The 24,730-nt window shown below is 40.8% G+C and overlaps 2 protein-coding genes across 2 annotated transcripts in view; both read left to right on the top strand.

Moving 5' to 3' along the window:
- The first annotated feature begins 42 nt into the window (after positions 1–42).
- On the top strand, positions 43–15,059 carry cfdp1 (chromatin remodeling protein CFDP1). Its single transcript, XM_085164728.1, has 7 exons — positions 43–260; positions 1,039–1,162; positions 1,400–1,625; positions 2,098–2,207; positions 3,830–3,961; positions 12,253–12,411; positions 14,152–15,059. The coding sequence occupies exons 1-7, from the start codon at positions 191–193 to the stop codon at positions 14,240–14,242; spliced, it is 912 nt and encodes a 303-aa protein (XP_085020854.1). The 5' UTR covers positions 43–190; the 3' UTR covers positions 14,243–15,059.
- Positions 15,060–18,681: 3,622 nt separating this feature from the next.
- Positions 18,682–24,730, top strand: part of bcar1 (BCAR1 scaffold protein, Cas family member) — a 45,934-nt gene continuing 39,885 nt past the window's right edge. The window contains exon 1 of the mRNA XM_085164722.1: positions 18,682–19,156. Coding sequence (XP_085020848.1) covers positions 19,145–19,156 — 12 coding nt within the window. The 5' untranslated portion in view covers positions 18,682–19,144. The remainder of the gene's footprint in view (positions 19,157–24,730) is intronic.

Raw genomic sequence — 24,730 nt, forward strand, 5'->3', positions numbered from 1 at the left:
AGTTTACCAACCGCCATTAAACCAGAAGAAGAAGAAAAACCGCCGAAGAAGAAGAAACAGAAGTCATTTTGTATTTTCGTTCGTTTAACATGTTTCAGGTGTTCAGTTTATTTATGCCCGTCACAGAGTTTTAAGGGTAACGTTTGTACTTTGCATCGTTAGCGAGGAGGTACTTATTAGCAGTGACAGCATGATGAACTATTCCGACTATGACTCTGATGGATATTCGTCGAATGAAGATGCAGACTATGTCCCATCAGGTGAGGACTGTAAACACTATGGTGAGGTTTCTGCCATTCAGTGAAGAAAAAGAAGAAGAACCTTAAGTATCATTAACTGAACGACAGGCAGAAACATGGTTACTGACACTGGTGGTTATTGATGGCTCTCTTTCCCTGTGTTGAAATAAAGCATGTTAAAGTCTGCTGAGAAATTCTTCGAAAGCTACGAGTGTTTTTTGATTAGTTTCCATTCAACAGTTTTCACATCAAATCAAATTCAGGTCCAGACGCAAACACTCACAAAATAATGCACACAATCTGAGTAGCACGTGCAATAGTGCTATACAGTAGTTACAAAAAGCGCCTTACTCACCCTCTTCAGTACTTGTGATTTGGAGCCCTAAAACGTGGAGTTGACATCGCCATGGCAGTTTAATAAAAGCCTGGATTATTGTAGACTTTTTAGCAGAAAAACTCAGACTGCAGCTGTTAATCTGGAAGCTCAGTCAGGTGTGAGATTATACAGTCCAAACAGGCAGATGCAGTCCTGATATACCAAGATGAAGCCTGAGTTCTCTTGGTGATATGGTTCAAGTCATAATCTTCACTTAAAAAATAGTGCTAATCAGTCAAATCAGCTGTGTCAAAACATACTGAGTTAACTCTCATTGTTAGCTTTAAATGCAGTTTCACATCCACATAGATTAAAAAGCATGATGAAATGATGCCCTCTTAGTACAGATTTGATATTTGATTATTATTGATATTGATCTTGTTATGCATCATTTACACTGCTTCCTGTACTTTTTCACCTCAGATGATAACCTCAGCGAGGATGACATAAATGAGTGTGAGAAGGAGGAGCCTCTTCGTGAGGATGACAGTGTGCCCCATTCTGAGCTCATCAGCAAGAAAAAAAAGAAAAAGGACATCAGTGTGAGGTAAGAGGTTTCGCCAGCACCGTTCAATGAGAGGACAGTGTTTCCAAATGGAGAAAATGTAGTTAAATCTGTTTGTGTTCTCTGATGGCGGGAACACTGGAACATTTTCATTGTTTGAAAGTAAAACTTTTTATGGCTTCATAAAATAGACTACAGTTGATGTCCAAAAAAAGAAAATGTCATCAGATCCTCATGATCTTGAGTTTTAGTCGCTGGTATCCCTTAAAACATTCACAGAAAGAGGAAGAAGAGATTACTGAAAGTAGACGACAAAGATGAAGATGTTGGTGGAGCTAAAGAGGCACATAACCCACAAGAAGAAGTGAAAACACCCACTAAGGCAAAGGCTCAGGATGATGAAGCAAAACAGAAGAAAAAGTCAGATGAACTTTGGGCCAGTTTCTTATCTGACGTTGGATCCAGACCCAAAGAGTCTGCACCGCCGTCAGGTACCGCACAGAAGGTAAATATCTTTGAAACTTCGATATTTCCTTTTGCCAGGTTTTTAAATGTGTTCTAATTTAAAGCTTGGACGATTGCTTTGATTTGCATAAACCACCTTTGAGACATGCACACTTTTAGTCATTTTATGTCTAAAATATCTGTGTGTGGGGGTTTTCAAATTGAAGCTGAGCTGAACAGACTTTGATTCGATGCCAATTTGCACCACAAGATGGTGTAGTAACTCAAGTTGGCACTAGTCTTGCCCAACAGCAAAGGAAGATGAAATCAGGGGAGAGACAGTTGTGGCCTCTGTAGTTTGGGCACTGTGAGGCTGCTGTTTTGATCTGGTCTCTAACTGGGAAAACAACTTGCAAAATATCGAGTTGATTAAACTCACATTGGAGCATTGTTGTGTTGAACAGCATTGTTCTCTGTGTGTCTGTTTTCTATATACTTACTTTCTAGTATCGTTCTTTTGTTTTTGTCTTCAGGATGATTCCACAGTTTCCAAGACTGTTTCTATGGTGACTGAAACGAAGCCGTCAGGTCCCGCTAAAGTCACCATCACCAAAGTTTTTGACTTTGCAGGCGAGGAAGTTCGGTAAGCTTCTGTTTTAAAAGCATTTGCACACTAATCAGCAGGTGGACACACACCATCTGGTCTGATGGCAGTGCAGTAGGTGGATGTCTCAGTCGGTAAGAACAGGACCATTTGTGAATGAGCATCGGCTAAACTCTTATCATGTCCACACAGTCACAAAGCAGAAGCTGTGACTTTCCAGAAATGTGCTTAGTTTCTGACACTAGTAAAACTTGAAAATACTGTTATTTAAATGAAGAAGTGTGGTACAAAGATTATTTGTTTTTGTTTTTTTTTAAGCAGTGGTTATTTGTGAACAGTAGCATTTCAGCATTATGCCTTAATCTGGTTATCATCATATTAATGCAACATTTCAAAGTGATAGGGAGCCCTGAGGCCTGCATTGTGAAGCAGTATTTGTAGTTAGTAAGGTGACTTCAGTTTTGACCCCAGAGTTTTAAAGGCTATATTGCTATGGTAACATCACAGCACACCTAAATAGCACCCGATACCACAATATGTTCGAGATATGAAGGAGTTCTCTTGAAAATGATATTCCTAGAATACAGTTGACCTCAACTGCAGACAATTGAAGGAATTCAAGTTTCTTTTCTTTAATGAATATGAAGAAAATTGGCTTAGAAAACACAGTTTTGTTGGGCTGCATCATTGTGCTGTTGGATGTCCTTTCGTGATAGAGAGAGGAAGCTGCAGCTTGACCATAAATTATATGCCGACTGAGTCATGCAATAAATAAACGCCGCTTTGGCTGGATTTTTTGATACTTTCATCTGTACACAGGCTCCAAATGCTTATAGTTCTTACAGTCTTTTGGGGGGTTGTTAAGCAGCAAATATGAAACCCTCCTGCTGTTGGCCCTGTTTACTCTATTCAGTTTTGACACAGACATCTTGTTTATGTGTCTCCAGTTGCTTAGAGGCATTATGGTCATGAAAGCGTGCCTCGGACTCATGGAAAGGTTAGTTTTGTGTTTGTGCACTCTGGTGAAACTCAGCTACAGTGGTGTGTGACGTGATGGCAAAGTGTACTGTAGTCCTAAGTCTTTAAACAGGCAGTGGAAGACTTGATTTTCAATGACTTTCAATCAGAATCATGGATTTGAGAACGTTTTCTGTTGTTATTCCTGCTTTCAGCCAACCCCTGAGAATTTTCTAGCATCTGTGCTGCGCAAGTACTCATGGAACTTCTAAAGTGCATCGTTTAACTCCCCGTCCATCTAGGACAGTATGGGCTGATGGTAGTATGCTTACATGCCTAAAATTTAAGCCCATTTTGTGCACAAAGATTGGAGGAAGATCCTATATCATAAATTACTCACAGACAGATTCCTTTAGCCTGCATTTATGTGACTGCATTGTTGAGTCTATATGTAATACCTGGTTTATCCAGCAGTTATTGTGTTGAAGAACACGGTGCAAGTCTTTGCTCTACATGTTTCTCTTGTATGCATGAGTCTAATCTCACTGTATCACACACTACCTACAAGTTTAAGACCTGGAACTCCCTCTGTTTTTGTTGTTTAATGATGTTTAATGGAACGGTGGATACCGAAGCAGTTTTTATCTGTCTGCATGTTTTTTTAATACAGTTTAACAGAATACACATTTGTCTCCATCTTTCAGGGTGAATAAAGAGGTTTCAGCTGACTCCAGGGAAGCAAAGAGTTATCTCAAGAGCCAGAGCATCAAAGAGGACGAGAAGAGCGACAAAGAGACGATGTCATCACCCTGCTCTCCACCGCTCCCTGGTTCCAGGTACACAAATACTCCTCTAGGATTATTACTACTGCAGGATTACTCTACCATTTCCATGTCATTGGATATTTAGTACCAGTGCACGAGCATGGTTGTTGCTTAAAAAAATGCTGAAAAATCAAGATCGGTTTGAAGAAATAAATGCTAATAATTTGTACTGTAAAACTGCACAGTTGGTGTGGATGGTTGCATTAAGAATAGGTGAGTCCAAAAAAATCTAGTGTGTAAAGGCCTTAAGGAGTGGAAAAAACCAGAGCAGGGCTCGCAAAATTTCAAAATCTCTGGTAGCCCTTCGGGCAGGCATTCTTCCATTTTTGGTAGCCCAAAATAAATTTAAGTAGCCCGAATAAAAAAGAAAGCAATTTTTTTATGTTTTGTTTCCGTTACAATATTATACATTAAAGTATAATATTGTAACGGAATATTGTTACAAGAGAAACAAAATTAATCTCTCACCTCCAAAATTAATCAAAAAAAATTGTTAAAATACAAATCACAACAACTGTATAAAAATTACAAACATCAACTCAAATACTTGGTTCAAATTGAACAGAAATTTCTATGAATTTGTAAGAACTGTGTAGGACATAAATCAGTCTGTGTCAGATCCTGAATTTGAAATTTCCACTGAAGTCACGGGTAAGAGGCAAGTGGAACCAAGATCTAGGCCATTTGCTTTTTGAAGTTTGCAAAGACTGCTAAATTTTGCCAGTGGTAGTTCACTCTTTGCAATATAGCACGCTGTTCTAAACTGATTTTTCAGGAGTTCTTGTTGTGCTTGGTTTATTTTTAGTATGTTTTTTGCAATTGCTGTTTGTTCTGGGAAAGATACTGCAGACTGGGCAATAATGCATTTCTTGCATTTCTCATGGGTTCTAATGGGGGCCTTTCTTAAAATTACTGGTCCCAGTAACAAAGGCGCTTATGGACTCAGAAATCAAATGAAACTCACAACACACCTGGCAGAACATCATGTTCTTTAGCTTGTCATATTCCAGCCACAGAAATTCTTTTGTCCATGAAACCAAAAAAGCTGCACTTTCTTTTTGCCTCATAGTCTGATTTGTCATAACTTTTCCGTTTTGTGATCAGCTTTTCTTTGGCTGCCCCTTCTTCACCCTGACCTGTCTTATTTGGCTCTGCAGAACTAAAATACCAGCGTAAATCCTGCTGCTTTTACACACGTACTTACATAACGGTCAGCGATTTTTTGCGCACTCAACCTCTCACATGTTTAAGCTTGCTGCGAGAGATTTCACTTGTCACGTTTGAATAGTAAGCTAATGAGTGATAAGACGATGTCAGAGGAATTGGTGCGCAATTAATCGTCACTCACCAATCAGTGCTGCTGCTCTCTACACACCGTTCGCGCGATCGCAAAATGAAAGTGAAAGCAAAAAGCAAGCGCAAATTCAAACGCGATTTCAATATGTCACATATTGACAGTGGCTCACCGATGCCAATGACATAATTACTCAGCTACATTGGCGAAAGAATGCAAAAGCATAGACATATATTTTCCTTCCTATGATAGCCCGACGGGCAGGGCAGAGATAGATTTTGGTAGCCCGACTGGAAAGATCGCTAGCCCCGGGACGTCGGGCTAGCGATTTTGCGAGCCCTGCAGAGTGGAAAATAAATTGTCAGTCCATCATGGGGAGTCCCCCAGCAGCCTGAGCCTATACCAGTATAAAGGAGGATTCTGTACCACCTGAATCCAGGCTTAAGTGCTCTGCTTTATCAAAAAGGAAAGTTTTAAGTCTAATCTTACAAGTAGAGAGGGTGTCTGTCTCCTAAATCCAAAGTGGGAGCTGGTTTCATAGGAGTGGCGCCTGATGGCTGAACACTCTGTGTACCATTCCACTTTTAAATATCCTAGGAACCACTGAGAGCGAGTCTGAGAGCGACGTTTTCTATTAGTATAATAAAAAACTGATATAGCAAGATATTGTTTAGGTTTGGTGACTTTCCTCATATTATATACATTCTGGTCCCGTGTCACCTTTCGGCATCACATTCCTTGTTGCTGATCAGTTTTTATCCCTCAGCCACAAAAGGCTCATGGAGTATTATTGTCACCCGGCGGGTGACGTGGACGCCCAAGTTTGTGAATGTGATAACTCAAGAACCAGGCAACGTAGGACTCTCAAATTGACACCATGGCTGCATCTTCTAAAAATCTTGGGCGAGCTTGAATCTCAGTGACCTTGAACTCAAGGTCAGAGGTCAAGTTATCTGAGAATCTTGTGAATGCGTTAACTCAAAAAGGAAGTCACCTAGGACTTTCAAATTGATAATACACGTGTGTCTGCTAAGATCCTGAGGAGTAGCACTGGTGTTCGCCAGGAATTTTGACGGAGTCTTCACACTCTGGTGAGACTGGTTTGTCCCAGCGCACCCTTTGAGTGAGACAGGAGACCTTATACGTGCTGTCATCCCACCAACACTCTTCTGCGTAATCAGTCTAGCTCTGGTCATATTTGCGTAGCTGCAGATCATCATCATTATTTAAAAATCACTGAAGCTCCCAAGACCTCAAGCCTGTGCAGACTTGATCCAGTGAGAGCACAGATGGCTCCTGTGACCTGTATGCAACAGATTTTGTTGCATGTCAAACACACATCTGGAGTAGTACTAGTGCCAGCTGTGCTTCACCTCACCCCATTCAGATAACAGTGAAATTAGCTACACTATCCCGCTGTATCCTCTGCAATGCATTTCTACTTTTTTCCATTTGCAACTTCCAATACAATAGTATTTCCAATACTTTTTGTTGCCACGGTAATAAGTCATAAGTCAGCTAAGGATGTGCACATCTTCCACCCCAGACAAGCAACTGCAGACAGGACACAGGAAATCATCTTCCAGCTTACAGGAAGTATGGTGCTTTACAAGCCATTGCCTGTTTATCTCAGTTCTCTGTGTGTGTGTGTGTGTGTGTGTGTGTGTGTGTGTGTGTGTGTGTGTGTGTGTGTGAGAAAGGGAACACAACAGGAAAGACCCATTAGCACCACCCCATCATCGGTCCTTGTTGAGGTTGTGTAGTTATCATTTATTTGTAGATTTAGATGATAGTGTTGGTATGTGCTGTTATATAAGCTGGCAGTAATAAGTGTGTGTGTGTGTGAGAGAGAGGAGTCTGACCATAGAAGCTGTAGGTCCTTCATAAATTAAATTCTGCAGTATGCTGTCTGTGTTTATTTCTTAGTCATCCAGGTCATGGTAGTCTAAGGAGCTGGGAAAGAAAGAAGTCCAGTTGCCATGTTTCCAACCTCCTTAGACTATATGAGATACTTTACTACACTCAGGGGCCACTGCATTAACTGTACCTGTAACACAAATAACTAAAACGGGGGAGAAAGATGTTGCAAGTTACAGCTGGGCAATTACTCAAAAATGAATTAATTCTGTTAATAATTGCCCCAGTCTGTGTTTATGTACTGTCCTCATAAAACTATAAGAGTCTGTGTCCACGTTCAGCCTGTGATATAGAAGCGTGGCGAGAAACTTGAAAACCAAGCTGACAGTAGGGCTGTTCGATATAACGATATATATCGGCTGACGATATAAAAACGTCTATCGTTTCATTTTACGCTATCGTTTGTTTCGTGGTGTTGCAAAATAAACTGTTTACAGCAATATTTTTTCACCGTTTTGATGGTCACTGTAGTGGCTATATTGATTTCTTAAAGTTCTCTCTTTTACAGTGTTGGGTAAGTTACTTTAAAATAGTAACTTAGTTACATTACTAGTTACTTCTATCAAAAGTAACTCAGTTACTTCAAGTTACTCGTTACTTTCAAAGTAACTAGTTACTAGGGAAAGTAACTTTGGTTTTACTCAGAATTCTCTTGTTAATGTGTTGCTTCCATAACTTTGCCAGTCTTCTAGCTTGCTTACTTGCCACAAGTGCACTGTGCCACCTACCAATAGAAAGGAAAAGATAATGTGCATATTTCCACGAGAGAATGCCATGATTCTAGCCTACGTCACAGCGTCATGTGCACCTTTTACATCCAACACAAAAACTGCAGTCGTGGTGCTTTGATTGTACTCAGAACTCGGAAATTCTGCCTTCTGAATAGGAAGATGTAGGCAACACCAGACTGCAGATGAGCTGCATACAGGGCTGGACTGGGACAGAAAATTGGCCCGGGCATTTTGACTTGAGACTGGCCCGCCATTATAGGAAAAATCATAAAGCCTTTGAATGAAAACAAACGCTGTTGTGACAGTGATGTTCACTGTTTTGATGGTATATATGCACCAATCTATCAATCGTTTGTTGTAAGATTCAGATAATTATTTTTTAAAAGCCAGACATTTTAAATGAGAATAAGAAAGAAAAGTATTTCCTTGTGCCCCCCTCTCCCTGTTAATGCCCCACCTGGCCCCCCTGGCAAAACTTTGCTAGATCCGCACCTGCACAGTTACCAGCTGTCAGCTACCTAAAAAAGGATCCTGGGGTTATCTGTCTCTCAGAAACAGTTCATAACTTCCCTTCAACTCATTCATGTCACCTAAAAGGTAAACCTGTTTCTCCATCACCTGTTCAGCTCTGATGATTCAGTAAGGACATCTCCTGGTTTCATCTTCATGTTTCCCTCTCACCAGATAACCAAACCGACATCATGACCAGCAGCTTTTTTGCAGCTGTGGCTCCAGCAAACATCAGCTGATACTAGAAATTAATATTAAATAAATTCTAACAACGGCTGCTCAAGCTTAAACGTGCTGCTGTTGTTTAGCGCGACATCGGCTGGTTTCCTCTTTCTGGCGCAAAGTGGGCGATAAACAAACAAGAGAGCCGATCAGCTGATCATTGATCAGTTTTCATGATTGAAGTAGAAACAGGAGAGAGAGGGGAGAGAATGAAAGAAGAAGAGGCAGCTGTGCAGCAAAGACACAGAATAACTCCAGCTTTGTGCCTTTTTCATTGTAGCTGAATTACGGGACAAATTGTTCCTTTTCACCTCAATAAGAAATGCGTAATATTTTCTCTGAATACCAGACGGGACGGTTGGCAACTCTAATAACTTATGAACAAAATAAAGTTCAACATCATTAACTTCATAGCACCCACCCAGCTCTATAGAAACTCCATCATGCTAGCTAGTACGCAGTACGGAAAAAGTCAGAATAACGAAAATAAACTCCACCTAAACTTGGTTTATATCTGACCCAGATAGACTGCAGGTCATAACTTCTTACCTGAAGTTCAGTTCACACTTGGACCGGCGGCCGCCTCGGGTCTCTTTTCCTTCTGCGTCCCCTTTCCCTCATCCACCTGCTGCCTCCACCACTTGCTAATGTTACAGAATCTGTGGAAGCTCCGCGATAGCCACCACACAAAGTAACGAGTAACGACCGTATCTAAATCCCAGTAACGACTAACGCGTTCCTGATTTTGGCATAATAACTAGTTACCGTGCTCGTTACCACAATAATAACGTAGTTACTGTAACGCGTTACTTAATAACGCGTTAGTCCCAACACTGATGACAACGCATAAAAACAGGCGCTTGTCCGTCCGTAGTTCTCTCGTATAAAAGAGCAGTGTTGGGACTAACGTAGTTACTGTAACGCGTTACTTAATAACGCGTTACAGTAACTACGTTATTATTGTGGTAACGAGCACGGTAACTAGTTATTATGCCAAAATCAGGAACGCGTTAGTCGTTACTGGGATTTAGATAGGGTCGTTACTCGTTACTTCGTGTGGTGGCTATCGCGGAGCTTCCACAGATTCTGTAACATTAGCAAGTGGTGGAGGCAGCAGGTGGATGAGGGAAAGGGGACGCAGAAGGAAAAGAGACCCGTGGCGGCCGCCGGTCCAAGTGTGAACTGAACTTCAGGTAAGAAGTTATGACCTGCAGTCTATCTGGGTCAGATATAAAGCAAGTTTAGGTGGAGTTTATTTTCGTTATTCTGACTTTTTCCGTACTGCGTACTAGCTAGCATGACGGAGTTTCTATACAGCTGGGTGGGTGCTATGAAGTTAATGATGTTGAACTTTATTTTGTTCATAAGTTATTAGAGTTGCCAACCGTCCCGTCTGGTATTCAGAGAAAATATTACGCGTTTCTTATTGAGGTGAAAAGGAACAGTTTGTCCCGTAATTCAGCTACAATGAAAAAGGCACAAAGCTGGAGTTATTCTGTGTCTTTGCTGCACAGCTGCCTCTTCTTCTTTCATTCCCCTCCCTCTCCTGTTTCTACTTCAATCATGAAAACTGATCAATGATCAGCTGATCGGCTCTCTTGTTTGTTTATCGCCCACTTTGCGCCAGAAAGAGGAAACCAGCCGATGTCGCGCTAAACAACAGCAGCACGTTTAAGCTTGATCAGCTGTTGTTAGAATTTATTTAATATTAATTTCTAGTATCAGCTGATGTTTGCTGGAGCCACAGCTGCAAAAAAGCTGCTGGTCATGATGTCGGTTTGGTTATCTGGTGAGAGGGAAACATGAAGATGAAACCAGGAGATGTCCTTACTGAATCATCAGAGCTGAACAGGTGATGGAGAAACAGGTTTACCTTTTAGGTGACATGAATGAGTTGAAGGGAAGTTATGAACTGTTTCTGAGAGACAAATAACCCCAGGATCCTTTTCTAAGCAGCTGACAGCTGGTAACTGTGCAGGGGCGGGTCTAGCAAAGGTTTGCCAGGGGGGCAGGTAGGGCATTAACAGGGAGAGGGGGGCACAAGGAAATACTTTTCTTTCTTATTCTCATTTAAAATGTCTGGCTTTTAAAAAATAATTATCTGAATCTTACAACAAACGATTGATAGATTGGTGCATATATACCATCAAAACAGTGAACATCACTGTCACAACAGCGTTTGTTTTCATTCAAAGGCTTTATGATTTTTCCTATAATGGCGGGCCAGTCTCAAGTCAAAATGCCCGGGCCGATTTTCTGTCCCAGTCCAGCCCTGTATGCAGCTCATCTGCAGTCTGGTGTTGCCTACATCTTCCTATTCAGAAGGCAGAATTTCCGAGTTCTGAGTACAATCAAAGCACCACGACTGCAGTTTTTGTGTTGGATGTAAAAGGTGCACATGACGCTGTGACGTAGGCTAGAATCATGGCATTCTCTCGTGGAAATATGCACATTATCTTTTCCTTTCTATTGGTAGGTGGCACAGTGCACTTGTGGCAAGTAAGCAAGCTAGAAGACTGGCAAAGTTATGGAAGCAACACATTAACAAGAGAATTCTGAGTAAAACCAAAGTTACTTTCCCTAGTAACTAGTTACTTTGAAAGTAACGAGTAACTTGAAGTAACTGAGGTACTTTTGATAGAAGTAACTAGTAATGTAACTAAGTTACTATTTTAAAGTAACTTACCCAACACTGGTTGTCATTAGCAACAACGATGGTAACACCATCGCGTGTCCGCTTGTTTATTTTCCACATAAGCCTTTCACAATAAAGCTCAAGATCCTGTTGAGACTTTTCAAAATAAACTGAATTATGTGAAAGTGCAGATAATTTACGGATGAGAATTAAAAAAGAGCCGCCAGGTGCTAAAAAATAAACCTTAGACTCAAACGTTAGAACAAGCTTTTCCCCGCAGCACGCCGTGTAATAAATACTCACAAAGAAAACGGCGGCCGTTACAACTTATGTCTTCGGTTAAAACACTTGACTCCAGGTACATGACGCCCAGCTGGAAACACTTCACGCAAGTCGAGCTGCCCGAGATTCACAGAATTTACAGAACGTGTTACATTTTTGTGATTTATATCGTTATCGGACGATAGATGTCTTATATCGGGATATAAGATTTTGGTCATATCGCACAGCCCTAGCTGACAGTACAACAGCTTGTACCACAGACAAATCACATCGAAACACTAGTCAGACTGCTGTTGGTGGTGTAATGGTTTTTATAATGGTCATTTTGCACACTTTGCCTCTTAGTATCAACTGTGCATCATTCATTTACAGTATTGTTGCTCACCTATCACTGTCTGTCCCTTTAGTGTACCCAACACACTCTGTCACAAAGTTTAAATCATCTTAAACTAGTTTCTTAAACATGTTATCATGTCAATATGGACCAAAATCTCTGAACAATGTTTCCATCAGCTTTTTGAATCAAAATAGTTTTTCTTATCTTTTCTTTTTCAATGTTTTTATGTGTATTTTGTTTGTTTTCATAAAGCCACATCTGCAAGTTTGTTATGCAACCTTGTGCTTCTTAATGACAGTTAAACTGACCTTGAATTTCAAATCTTAAGGGTGTAAATTTGGTGGGTCACCTAAAGGCTTCTCTTTCTGATTTCAGTACTAAGCGTCCAGCAGGCATGTCAAATGTCCTAAGTCGTATTGGGGGAAAGAAACAGAAAATGAGTACATTGGAAAAGTCAAAAATGGACTGGGATGCTTTTAAATCTGAGGAGGGCATCACCGAGGAGCTGGCTATCCACAACAGAGGCAGAGAAGGGTAAGAAAGTTTCAGCATGTGTGAAGTAATGTTCACTGTGGTCCAGAGGGATGTTCATCAAAACTGGATGTTGTCATTATTTTATGTGACAAAATAATTTAGTAAGATTTGTATATATTTATTTATCATACTTGAACTGAACAAAAAGAAAAAAGGAAGTACACCTGTCCTACAGACATATCATTAAGTAAAACAACCTTAATAACGTATTTAATATTTAATAACAGCTCATATTTCTTTAGACTCTCGTACTGAAGTTATCAAACTCCTTCCAATAATTATTAACTGGCTACCACATGCTTTCAAGATGGCTGTAGTTAAACCATTTCTTTAAGAAGTCTTTCCTCAGCCTCATCTTAGCTAACTATAAAGAAATTTCCAACCTTCTTATTTTCAAATTCTTGAAAGACTAGCTGTCAAATAGCTAACTGAGAATTTGCAGAGGAGTGGTTTATTTGTGGAGGGAGAATCTGCTGGTTGCAGCAGATGACTTCCCCTCCCTGAGCCGTGTTCTGCTGGAGGTTTCTTCCTTTTAAAAAGGAGTTTTTTCTTTCCACATTCGCCAAGTACCTGCTCACAAGAGGTCATTTTAGGGCCTTCACCTTACAATATAACATTCCTTGAGGTGATTGTTGTGATTTGGCACTATATAAATAAAATGAAATTGAATTGAATTGTTCTTACTTATTATATTGGTTGTGTATTACTTCTGTGCCAGTAAAAAAAAGTGGAGATGTCTGCTTGTGCTCTAAATGGGTCGAGATCATGTACTTAATTTTATAGCATGGTAAATAAACATAAGTTATCGATCTTTTGCATGTTAACAGCAAAAACGTTTCAACTTTTAGCAGTTGCACAAAGATAGCAGGCAGGCAAGTATCACTCCATTTTTTAATTTTTTTTTTTTTTGATTGCAAGGTGTGGAAGAAAGTAGGTATGAAAAGAAGTACCTGGTACCAGGTGCCATCACCTAATGAAAAACCCTAAAAACCGTGTCGAGCCAATCTGAGCAGGTCCTAGTGGAAAAGGTTGATAAGTGTTGTGAGGGTCCCATTTCTGCTGTAACATTATAGCGTTGAGTTAGTCCCTAATGAAGCTGACCATAAATATTAATCTCTTTATAATTTCTAAACAAAGCAGTCGGTTCATTTCAGCACTGACCAGCATTATACCAAGAGCAGTGCAAACTGGCATCTCAGCAATCAGTAGATCGAGTAGTGAGTGTGTGAATAGTCTGCCAACCAAAACAGTACAGTATGTTATACTGTGTTGTTTTTTGTTTTTTTTTTACAGTCATTACAGTTTGTTTTTTAAAGATGAAATACCAGAGAGAGTTAAAAACAGATGCTCTGTTTACTGACATGAGGCATTTTCATTGTGTTCCACTGTCTTTGTAGAAATGTGAGTAATCTGGCTGCCTGTAAAACAAGATGCATCCTCATCTCATCAGGCTGTGAACATGCAGAGTGAGGCAGCAGTGATGAGTCACAAGATGACTTTTACAGCTGCACACTTGTGCCAGTTGCACACTGTTCTACTAAACTCTGGCCCTGTCGTTCACAATGAATGAGCTCCCCTAGTAGCAACTACGCACCTTATGCATATATGTGCAATAGAGCCACCCTCAAACAAAGCGGGGGGTGACACTGTGCTTCTTTAGTAAATGACAACAGCCTGCAGTACCTGGATTGATAAAAGTAGGTCTGATCTTTCTGTTCTTTTCTGTTTGTGTGTGCTTAGGTATGTGGAGCGGAAAAATTTCTTGGAGCGCGTCGACCACCGCCAGTTTGAATTGGAAAAGGCAGTACGACTGAGCAATATGAAGCAATGACACAGACTGACAACACACACACTCGCACAGAGAACAGATTTTTTTTTTTCGTTTCCTACAGCTCTCTTTCTTTCTCTAATGAGACAGGTGCTGTTGTCCCTTTAAAGTGAGCTCAAACTACTGTTCTTGCTCGAGTCTATTTCAGGCCCGGTATATTAATAGGCTCAGTTTGTATGAAGGAAGGTTGCTGCGTGTGCTTCCATCCTTGTGTAACCAATAACGAATCTCAGACCTTAACACTGCATCCCTCCTGCTTCCTCAAGTGGCTGATTTAAGACCTCAAGGACGGATTAAAAACCACACTGGTTTATTGTAATTTTTCTTTTCTTTTTTTTCTGCATAATTTCTCTCTGTTATTGACCTTTCATACCCCTCAGGATCTGGGAACATTACACCATCTATAGTGTAAAACCTGACAGGCCAAGAAGCACAAGGACTCAGATGATCTGTCTGTCTTGTTAGGGTAGAGGCTGTAATTATGTATCTTTGTTGGTGCCGACCAAAACCACAAACACAATAATTTTGTTTTCAGTGAGCTCAAAGCAGAGCCATGCAGTAGTGGTAATACTCACCATATTGATGACTCCAAAATAGCTGAATCATAATATGGTACGTTACAGCTGCTGTTTATTAAAAGAAAAAATGTTACTTCATCCATAAGACCGTTAAGTACCTCAGTCTGCTGGCTGATTCACAGATCAAAGTGTACTTCGTAGAATTTTAGTATTAGTAATAGTATTTTTTTGTTTGTGATAAGCAAATGTATCCGTTAGGTTCAGTGGACAAATGGCTGCAACAGAAAGTGAGACTGATTGGACGTTTCTGTGTTTCCTGGTCCTCGTGTGTGTGGTTGTACCTCTGGTGTTTTATCAATTAAGGAAAACTGTGTGAACTGTCTTATTGCTTTCATCGATAGAATCAGGATAGTTTTGTGTTTAACATTATTCAGATTGTCATGGAAACAAATCTGTATTTTGCAGAGTTTGAAGCTCATTATAAAAACCACTGTGTACAGTTGGCAGTTTGTAGTGTTACTGATTTACGAAAAAAGACCCTATTATTAACACTGCAGACATATGACGTTTAAATGTTCAAGAAAAAATAGTTTGCACATCACATGTAATGATTCTGCACATATAGATGGAACAGAGTGAGTCTTTTCAGTAGAGATTCACCAATCGATTGGCTGGTTTTTAGCTGATTGGCGGTGACCGTGAATGTGCGAGTTCTGCCTTTCCAAAAGTGTAGCTACTGCATTCAAAAACAACAAGTGCTGTTCTCCCACCCACAGCAGTGCACACACTCAAATCAATATAAACGAGTCATTTGATTTCATGCCAGTATTTTTAATGAACCAAAATGTAATAATGATTAAATAATATGTGGTTGTCAGTGTAGCATCTGAAGTTTTCTTATTTTCACAGCTCTGCCAGTCTGTGTATTAACACTTTCAAAGTCTTCTCTTACTATTTAAATATATTCAGCTGAACTGCAGGTTGTGGCAGCTGAAAGTAAAACTTTATTGCTCTGCTGAAGCTTCTGATGATGACCTCTGAAAGATGCTAACAGTATAGCTAACAGCAGTAACCAGAACGTGCAGGTCCTAAAGAAACTGCAAGTGGGATTACTGCAACATAGTTACAGCTGTGGTAACCGAGTCACTGCGTCATGGAAGAAGATGAGACTGAACCAACATTGTTGCAGTCATCTTGAAATACCACTAGCAAGCACTGCTAGATTTAAAGAAAAAACTATGTTTATATTTCTTCAGAAAGACATTGTAAATTTAGAGAACAAGAACTCTTAAGGATTAGTGCTGATATTAGCAGTGTGTAAGGACAAACACAAACAGCTGGGTGAAACACATTCATGTCAAAGCTTGGTCCAAAACATTTGTAGCTGACCTTTGAACTTCTGGCATTCTCCACAGCAGCTTCCCACATCACTTACTTAAAATACACGTTGACCTCGGGGTCAGTGACTGTGAACCCCACATCAGGCGCTGCAGGGGCACATTGCTTTGTGAACTTGCTCCCTGAGACACTGATAGACAAGTGTTGAGCATTGCAAATTTTGTGGAAGATGGTTGGTTTGCCTCAAGATGAAAGCGTCTGAGCTGTGATTTTGGTTATTTGTAGTTGGAGTGTGAGTCACTGGAAATTAGCATACGGCGCAGCATGTTTACACACTCCAGACAAGAAGTAAGATGTTTCAAGTTTAAGCCCTGGGGGACTGAGGCAACCGCTTGCAGTTTCTGTTGAAGAGTGGGAGGTGACTGTCCATCCATTCATCCTTCCTTCCTTCTTTCGCTTATCCGGGGTCGGGTTGCAGGGGGAGTAGCCCAAACAGAGAAGCCCAGACCTCCCTCTCCCCAGCCACCTCCTCCAGCTTGTCCGGGGGAACACCAAGGCGGTCCCAGGCCAGCCAACAGATATCTCTCCAGCATGTCCATGGGTCTGCCCTCCTCCCAGTGGGACATGCCCACAACACCTGGCATCCTTGTCAGATGCCCGAACCACCTCATCTGGCTGGACAGTCACCTCCTTTCACTGCTCCTTCACATCCACACATTAGGGTGACCGTGGCTCAGGGGGTTGGGAAGTGTATCTGTAACTGGAAGGTCGCCGGTTCGATCCCTGGGCTCTCTGTCCTGGTCGTTGTGTCCTTGGGCAAGACACTTCACCTAACGCCTACTGGTGTTGGCCAGAGGCGCGATATGGCAGCCTCGCTTCTGTCAGTCTGCCCCAGGGCAGCTGTGGCTACAACCGTAGCTTGAGAGTTATTATCATTAGTCATTATTAATCCATTATCGAAAGGAGGTTCACTGACCCATTAACAAAAATCAAAAAATCCAAACTATGGAAACTTATTGAACTTCATGTTGGTACTTAACAAAAGCAGAGGTGGGTGGCAATATACCAGTAATACTAGAAGTGCACAGGACTTTGAGGAGTTTGGATTTTTTTTCTGGTCTAAGAACAAAAACAGCTATAGCTGGTCACATGACATTCTGAAGTCAAAAGTTAAAGATTGCTTGAATTTGAAAGAAAAAAAAAATCCTAAACATCCATAGAAATCAACTGAAACAACACAGCAGGCAAAGCATTTTATTTATTTCATTCATAGACACGCTCCCAATTTGGCTTTGATTCTGAATTTTATCTGTAAGCCCAAATACTAGTGGCATTTCTCCCATAGCCACCGTTCATTAAAAAAAATCATAAAATATTATAACTCAGAAACTTTTGGCATAAGCATTATGTGCAATAAACATATATTTTATCTTTTCTCTTCTGCATATCCAGTTAAGTGGCTTATCCCAGCTGCCATAGGGCAGGTGGGGGACACACCATGGCCAGGTTGCCAGCCTGTCACAGGGCTAGCACAGAGAGGCAGACAGCTATTCACACTCAGTTTTAGAATCACCAGTTAACTTAAGCGCATGTGTTTAGACTGTGGGGGGAAGCTGGAGTACCTGGAGAGCACACATGGGGAGAAGATACAAACTCAGCACAGCAAGGCCCCGGCCAGATGAATTCGAACCCAAGACGTTCTTGCTGTGAGGCAACAGTCCTAACCATCGTGTAATTCCTGAACATGAATTCAGTTCCTGCATTAACACCATATTTGTAACATGAAGCATGCAGAAGTATAGTTTCCGAGTCTAGACTGTAGCCCAGGAGCGGATGAGTGCATGATGGGGGTTTTATTGTTGTTGTTTTTTTTTGAAAAAAGATTTAAACTTCTATGATCCACACATTTATTTCTTATTTTCTGCATTCTAAAGGCAATGTGTAAATTTGATCAGGTGAAGATCATCAAAGTGTGTTTTATTTGATCCATCTTTAAATAAATACAATAAACTCAAAGGTCTATTGATTGTCCTATGCCAGTTTTTGAACACTAACGTATTCTCTTATTCTAGCAAAGCAGGTACTATAGCTGTCGTTTGGTTTGGTGATCATCTTGGGGTTTCAGTAAGCAGAGATCAGCACAGATGTTTTTGAGTCTGGTGTTTTATGAGAGATTTAAATGCATGGACCTATAATGGTGATCTTGTTAAATGAATGTTTTCATTAAAAAAAATACTCCATCTGTTTTCTTATAATTGAATTTGATACAAAGTACACATCTCCTAAGAAAGCTACCCAATAACGGATGCTTTTTCCAACTTCCTTTCTTCTTCTTAGCCAGCGGGTTCACGCTGTCTGCATGTTTCGGGCTCTGTACCAGCAGTGCGGTGTTGTTGGTGCTGTATGTCATTCATACTGCCAAAGGCCAGCAGCACGGCTGGTACAGCAGTTGTCTGTATCGGTTATCGGTGGTAAATGGTCACGAAGACGCGGAACCGCTGTAGTCTTTTCGTGTATTTCTGGAAACACACCCCAGCATACCCCAGAGGGTAGCACGCATGTATCGTAAATGTAGGCCGGTCCCTTTAAGGCAGCGCTGGATGATCCGTGCTGGAGGACGGCGGTAGACCGGGACAGGCACGGCTCTCCTCCCGGTGGATAACGGCACGGACCTGACAGCACGCTGTTCTGACGAATGTGCGCGGTTCCGGTCCCTGTGGCCGAGCGGAAGCTTTTATAAAGATATCCTTGAAGGAATCTGGGACAGAGAAGGGAGCGGCAGGAGACGAGGCGGAAGCCGGCTCTGCTGACACACAGGCGGCAGCACAGGCTTTCATGCTGCCGCTACATCCCGCACTAAAACACTCCGGTCTGAAGAAGCCCACAGCCGCCGTGTCCGGCCGGACCTTTGCCTTTTCTTTGGAGCTAACTATGGACGGGATAACGGAGGACTGACACTTGGAGAGCCAGCAAGAACAATTGGTAGTGTTAAATAAACCAGCAGCAAGCGACGAAGCACCGAGTGGTCTAAAGCAGGAGCACCAGCAAAATGTCTGTCCCTGTGAGTATGTCAGCAAACACGTCGCTGCTCGTCTCCCATGTTTCATATTTGCCGTTTTCTGTGGAGCAGGACGGAGCACGCATAACACTGACAGCTGTCTCACTACAGCACACACCCAGTCACATAGCTGCTGTTAGCCTGGCACCGATTGAAACAGCTACACACTATAATTAGCAAATATGTTATAAGCATTTCTAATTCATAAATGGACTGAGAGCCTATGGCTGATGAGGCTAACGTTGAGTGTACCTTTAACTAGTCTCTGCCCGCTAGTAAAGGACAGTGACGAGCCAGTGTGCCGGAGCTCTGTGAGGCCTGAGCCTGGCTCTGTGGTGGGCGACAGTTGTGTGTGTTTCTGGGCTGGACACACACACACACACACACACACACACACACACACACACACACACACACACACTGGTTGTAATGCATGTATATGTGTGTGTTTTGGGGGTGGACACACACACACACACAGTGGTTGTAATGCATATATGTGTGTGTTTTGGGGGTGGTCACACACACACACACACACAGTGGTTGTAATGCATATATGTGTGTGTTGTTGGGTGCCAGCTGCATTATTTGGATGTTGTAGCGGCGGATGTGAGATGGCCCTGATGGAGCTGTGCTGCTGGTCTTTATCGCATTCCTTAACCTCTCATTTAAAAACAATTCCTGGAGGCTTTACATTGAGCGCGTGAGTACGCGCGCGCACTCGCCAGTGCTGTACGGTGTCTGTTTGCCAGAGAGTACTCAACAATGCACATGCTCTTACTTTAGTTTGAATTGTGCTGCTTCCATTGTTAATGACGCAGGTTATTAACACCGGTGCTCAGTGGTCCTTTTAAAGAAGTAATGCGAGTGTTGCCTGACATCCACGGTGACATTTTCCTGGCCTATTTGCAGCGGGACTGCACACCTAAAGGTGGTACAGATGATACATTCAAAACAAAAATTTGGTGTGTATTAAAAATCTGAATTGACAAAACAACAATGGAAAATTAATACAATTAACAAATTTACTTCATTCACCTAATTTCTGCCCACTGGTTTAATTTCAGCTCATTGTAACAGTCATGACTTTTTCTTCTGGTGAATGCAGCTCATACAGAAGACCAATAATATCAGTGGAGCTGTGGACATGTTATATTACTGAAAGTTTCCTAACAAGTGTTGCTCAGAACATAATGAGACAGAGAAAAGCCAACCGGGCCTGCAGGTCGTGTCAACTAAGCTGTCTAAAGTTTTTGGTTGCCTCCTTGTTGCCCATGCAGTGTAGCTCTGCTGCAAGCTAATGGCTGGTGTGGTAAACATGGACTAACACAGAGGTGAGATGAACAGATCAGCACTCTTGTTGTGAAAGTCTGAGCCGACATTTTGAGTCAGGGTTGGACCAAAATCTGTGTGTTAAATGGATTGGCTTTTATAGAGTCCTTGTTTTTTAGCTTCAGTTCTTTAAAAGCACTTTACACTACAAACCAGAGCAGAGAATGGGGTCATTTAGTATCTTTCCCAGGAACACTTTGGAAAAACAACCTTTCTATTAGATTACACAACCAACTTCCTGATCCACTGCTCACTCCACACTGTGCACTCCAACAATACAATGGTGTAATTTGAGGTCAATAAAGCTTTAGGTTGTGATAGTTATGATACCACAGTACGATATAGTTAAATCTATATACATATGTACATATTCATAAGTAAAGTATCCAAGGATTACCTCCCTTTGTGACAGGTTTTCAGCATGTTCCTGTAGTGAATCACATCCTTCTGTTGTTAATGTCTTAATTTCTTTTAAACATGCAATGCTGATCAACATTATTCACATCCTGTTATTTATTGTTATATTTTGATAGAATAGAATAAATATTTAGGGATTACATAATCTTTTTTTCTTTATTTATCTTTACAGTAGATTGTCAGAGTGAGACAATATAAGATTTAAACATTCTTTTTTTTTAGCAAAACATCCAGATCTCATAAAACCTAACAGCAAACAAAAATCACTCATCAGAACCAAACAAATACTAACAACACAATGTTTATTGTGTTTACTGAAGACTTAAAGACAGGAGGAGGGTGACAGGTGAGCAGCAGTGATATCAACTGACAGCATAATGTCAGTTCACATCACATAATGTGTTTCCTTAAGAATTGCATTGCTCAGTAATCAATATCACACATTTCTCTGAGTAATACAGAAGTCTCGCTGTCTTAGATGTGGAGAAATCTTGTTATTTAGAACACATTAGCACATCACATCTGCACAGTGCAGGTTTCTTTGGAACACTTATGATTGTGTATGTCATTAGGCATGTTTTTAATGATATTATTTTAAGTCTCTTAAGTAGTTTTAATCAGTTATTACAATTATTATAATGATTTATATGTTTTTAATTAATTTCTTCTTATTCAATTTATTATGTAAGTTATTAATAAACTTGAAAATGAATAGCCCTGCCTCATCAGCACTTAGACTAGATTATACATGTGCAGTTATTGCACAGAAGCAGGGAGAAGAAAAGATTCCAACTACAAATATGTAAAATAATCATATTCAAGCACTATAATTTATTCATTTATTTATTTATTTATTTAAAACCCAGACCATTGGAAACATTGAAAATCCGATCTATCGTAGATAATACCTGTAGCATTAATGCAACATAGAGCAGGTTCATCTTAAATACAATGCAATAAGTCTGTTAATGTATATCTATATGTCTATGTGTCAGTCTTAATTAATAACTTTGTTGTCACTATGTTGTTTTTTGACAAATGAAAGTCAAAATGTTGATGTATGGAGGTAGCAAGAGTTATATACAGTAAAAAATACAGTATAGTAATATAGGAATACTGTATTATATAGTATCATTTGTATAGATATTGATATTTTGTTTATGTGCAGTTGCATTTTTAAGTAAGTGAATGCATCCTCATTTACACGTTCAAAGATTCAGGACATTGTGTTAATTAACAGTTCACATTGTCACATTTAGTGTGCCTGTTCAAATAAATGCTTAATGAAAAGCACTTTAAACAGCCTAATTATTGCTTTCAGTGCTCAATGAGACTAGAAGTGCAGACTGGAGGACAGTCATGTCAAATGCCAGTCAAATGTTGTGATTTAATAGCGCACTGTTTTAGCTGTTCAGCTGCAATAGCTGTTTTTTTGTTGTTGTTGTGTTTTTATTTTTTTTTATCAATTCTAGTAAACCAAATGATCTGTCATATGTGAACAAGGCTCACCTGCTGGTATAGTCTAAATTCTGTCTCTTTATATCTGAAAGTGGGAAATAAACTCCCCAGTGTGTGTTTATCTCTCTCCAGAGACATTAGTAAGATTACTCAACATAGCTAGGCTTTCTTTGAGTTAGCTGCCTTCATAAAACCTGAAACAAATTTAATGAATCATTCTGCTTCAAAAGAACAAATTCAGCAATGTGTGACGTAAAACCTGAGCAGCACCAAGCACGGGTAGACTTTCTGTTGATGAGTACATCTCAAAATGCTACTTGCCACACTCTTGGGTAAATGTTGTTCCCAAAATAGTAAGGATGAAAACAATGTTGAGTCCATTACTGTGTTCTGTCCTCTAGCTGTGCCAGACAAATGCACACACAAAGCATTTTTTGCCGGCAGTATTCTGTGAAGACCCACCACTACACAGCCTATAACTGATGCTCTGTTTAGCCCCCTAGCATGTGGTCTGTGTGTAGTAGCTTTTACCAGTCTCCTGTGAGCTACCATTAGGCTAATGTAAAAAAAGCAACTATGTGATAGTATTTACAATGAGTAATCCAAAGAAAACCCTCTGACAAAAAGTCTGTCCATCCATCCGTCTGTCTTGTTCTGCTTATCCGGGTCTAGTTCCCAGGGGCAGCACTCTAAGCAGGACTCTCTCTGTCGGCCACCTCCACCTGCTCTTTTAGGAGGACAGTAAGGCATTCCAAAGCAATCCAGGAGACAAAATATCTCTATTGTGTCCCAAGTCTGCCTATGGACATTCCCAAAACACCTGAACTGGGAGGCATCCAGAGAGTGTCCTGGCCAAACGAGTAAAACACCCGTTTGGCCTCTTTTTTAATGTGGAAGAGCAGGGATCCTACTCTTAGCCCCTTCCAATTGACTGAGCTCCTCATCCTCTTTAAGGGTAAGCTCAGAAAACCTTTGACGCAGATTAATTTCTTCCACTTGTATTATAGGTGAGGGTGGAAAAGTAGGTCTCACTCAGCTCTGTCTTTAATACAGTGGACCAGTGCAGTGTCCATATCACTGTCGATGTTGGACATGAAGTCACGACTCTGCTTGTGACCAAGACCCCAAAAAAGTGACCAAAAACGCAGTTTTTGGTCACTGAAAATGAAGATTTTTAAAAACTCTGGTCAGGGTGGATATTTTTGAAAACTCAGTTTTTGCATTTACGTGTGGACGAGAAAAATGGAGAAAACGCAGAAAACGCAGTGTCAAAGGTGTGCGCCTTTTTTGATGTCACACTGTGCGCCACGTTATTGTTTCGGTGAAATGAATTTCTACAATACTGTTACTGTTAATTTTACTCTCTGCAGTGTTTAAATGCTTACATATACACACACAGTTACTGTCCCTCCACACATACAACTCGGTTCTGCTTCTATGCCCCAGCTTTGTTTACTTTTTCCCACGAGGCTTCTAGACTTCTGATTGGCCAACATTTCTGCACGGTTAGGAATATATCGCCACCTGTTGCTTTGGCATGTTCCTAGCAGCGTTTTCCTTCATTTCTGCCTTTACGTGTGGACGGGATTATTTTTTAAAACAAAAACGGAAAATCTCAGTTTTCAAAAATACCCGTGTACGTGTGGACGTAGCCTATGTTGGATAACATGAATGAATTATTCGATAATTAGATTTTTGCAGTTTGAATGAAGTAAAAGACTTCCTGTTGGCCTGATATAAATGAAAAACAGGCCAAAGAGTCTATGCACACATTGTAGAAGTGGAGAAGATATGAAAACCACCAATTTTCTCTTCATCATATCAAATAACTCCACCTACCGGTCTTTAAAAGAGGGACATTGGTTTATGTTAGATTCTGGCAGAAAGACAAGGGTTGAGTCAGTTTCTGTCGTCAATGGCGAAGGCAGAAGTGACACACAATGTGTGTGCCATCAGTGTCTTTACAGTCTGAGTTGTGATGGGGTTTTAGAACAGATGGTGCTACTGTGATGACCAGAGTCAAGGGACAGCGCCTACATCATCAGAATACACTGTATGATACAACATTTTAACCAGTCTTCTCTGATTTCTGCCATTTTTTTATGTGAGGTTCCAGACAGTAGTGGACCTCCTCAGTTTTGCTCTTACTGAGTCCACTCAGTAGGGCAAAGCTGGCAAACAGGTCAGGCTTCTTAGGTATACACCCCAAGTATCCACAAGACCTGAACGTGATGGGTAACACACTGATTGCATGTCCTGGATTCTTGAATCCTTCTAAGGTTGCTGTTGAGCCTTAGGAGCAGGTAGTCACTCAGTATTGCTGTTCTCCAAATGTGAGAGTTCTGTTTACAGACCAAATGCAGTATGTCCCAG

The sequence above is a fragment of the Neolamprologus multifasciatus genome, chromosome 7, assembly GCF_963576455.1.
Source record: "Neolamprologus multifasciatus chromosome 7, fNeoMul1.2, whole genome shotgun sequence".
NCBI lineage: Eukaryota > Metazoa > Chordata > Actinopteri > Cichliformes > Cichlidae > Neolamprologus > Neolamprologus multifasciatus.

Coding starts and splice junctions, on each gene's coding strand:
- cfdp1 (XM_085164728.1), top strand. CDS start 191: ATGATGAACTATTCCGACTATGACTCTGATGGATATTCGTCGAATGAA. Junction 2,208..3,829: donor TTTGCAGGCGAGGAAGTTCG/GTAAGCTTCTGT, acceptor TCCATCTTTCAG/GGTGAATAAAGAGGTTTCAG. Junction 12,412..14,151: donor CACAACAGAGGCAGAGAAGG/GTAAGAAAGTTT, acceptor GTGTGTGCTTAG/GTATGTGGAGCGGAAAAATT.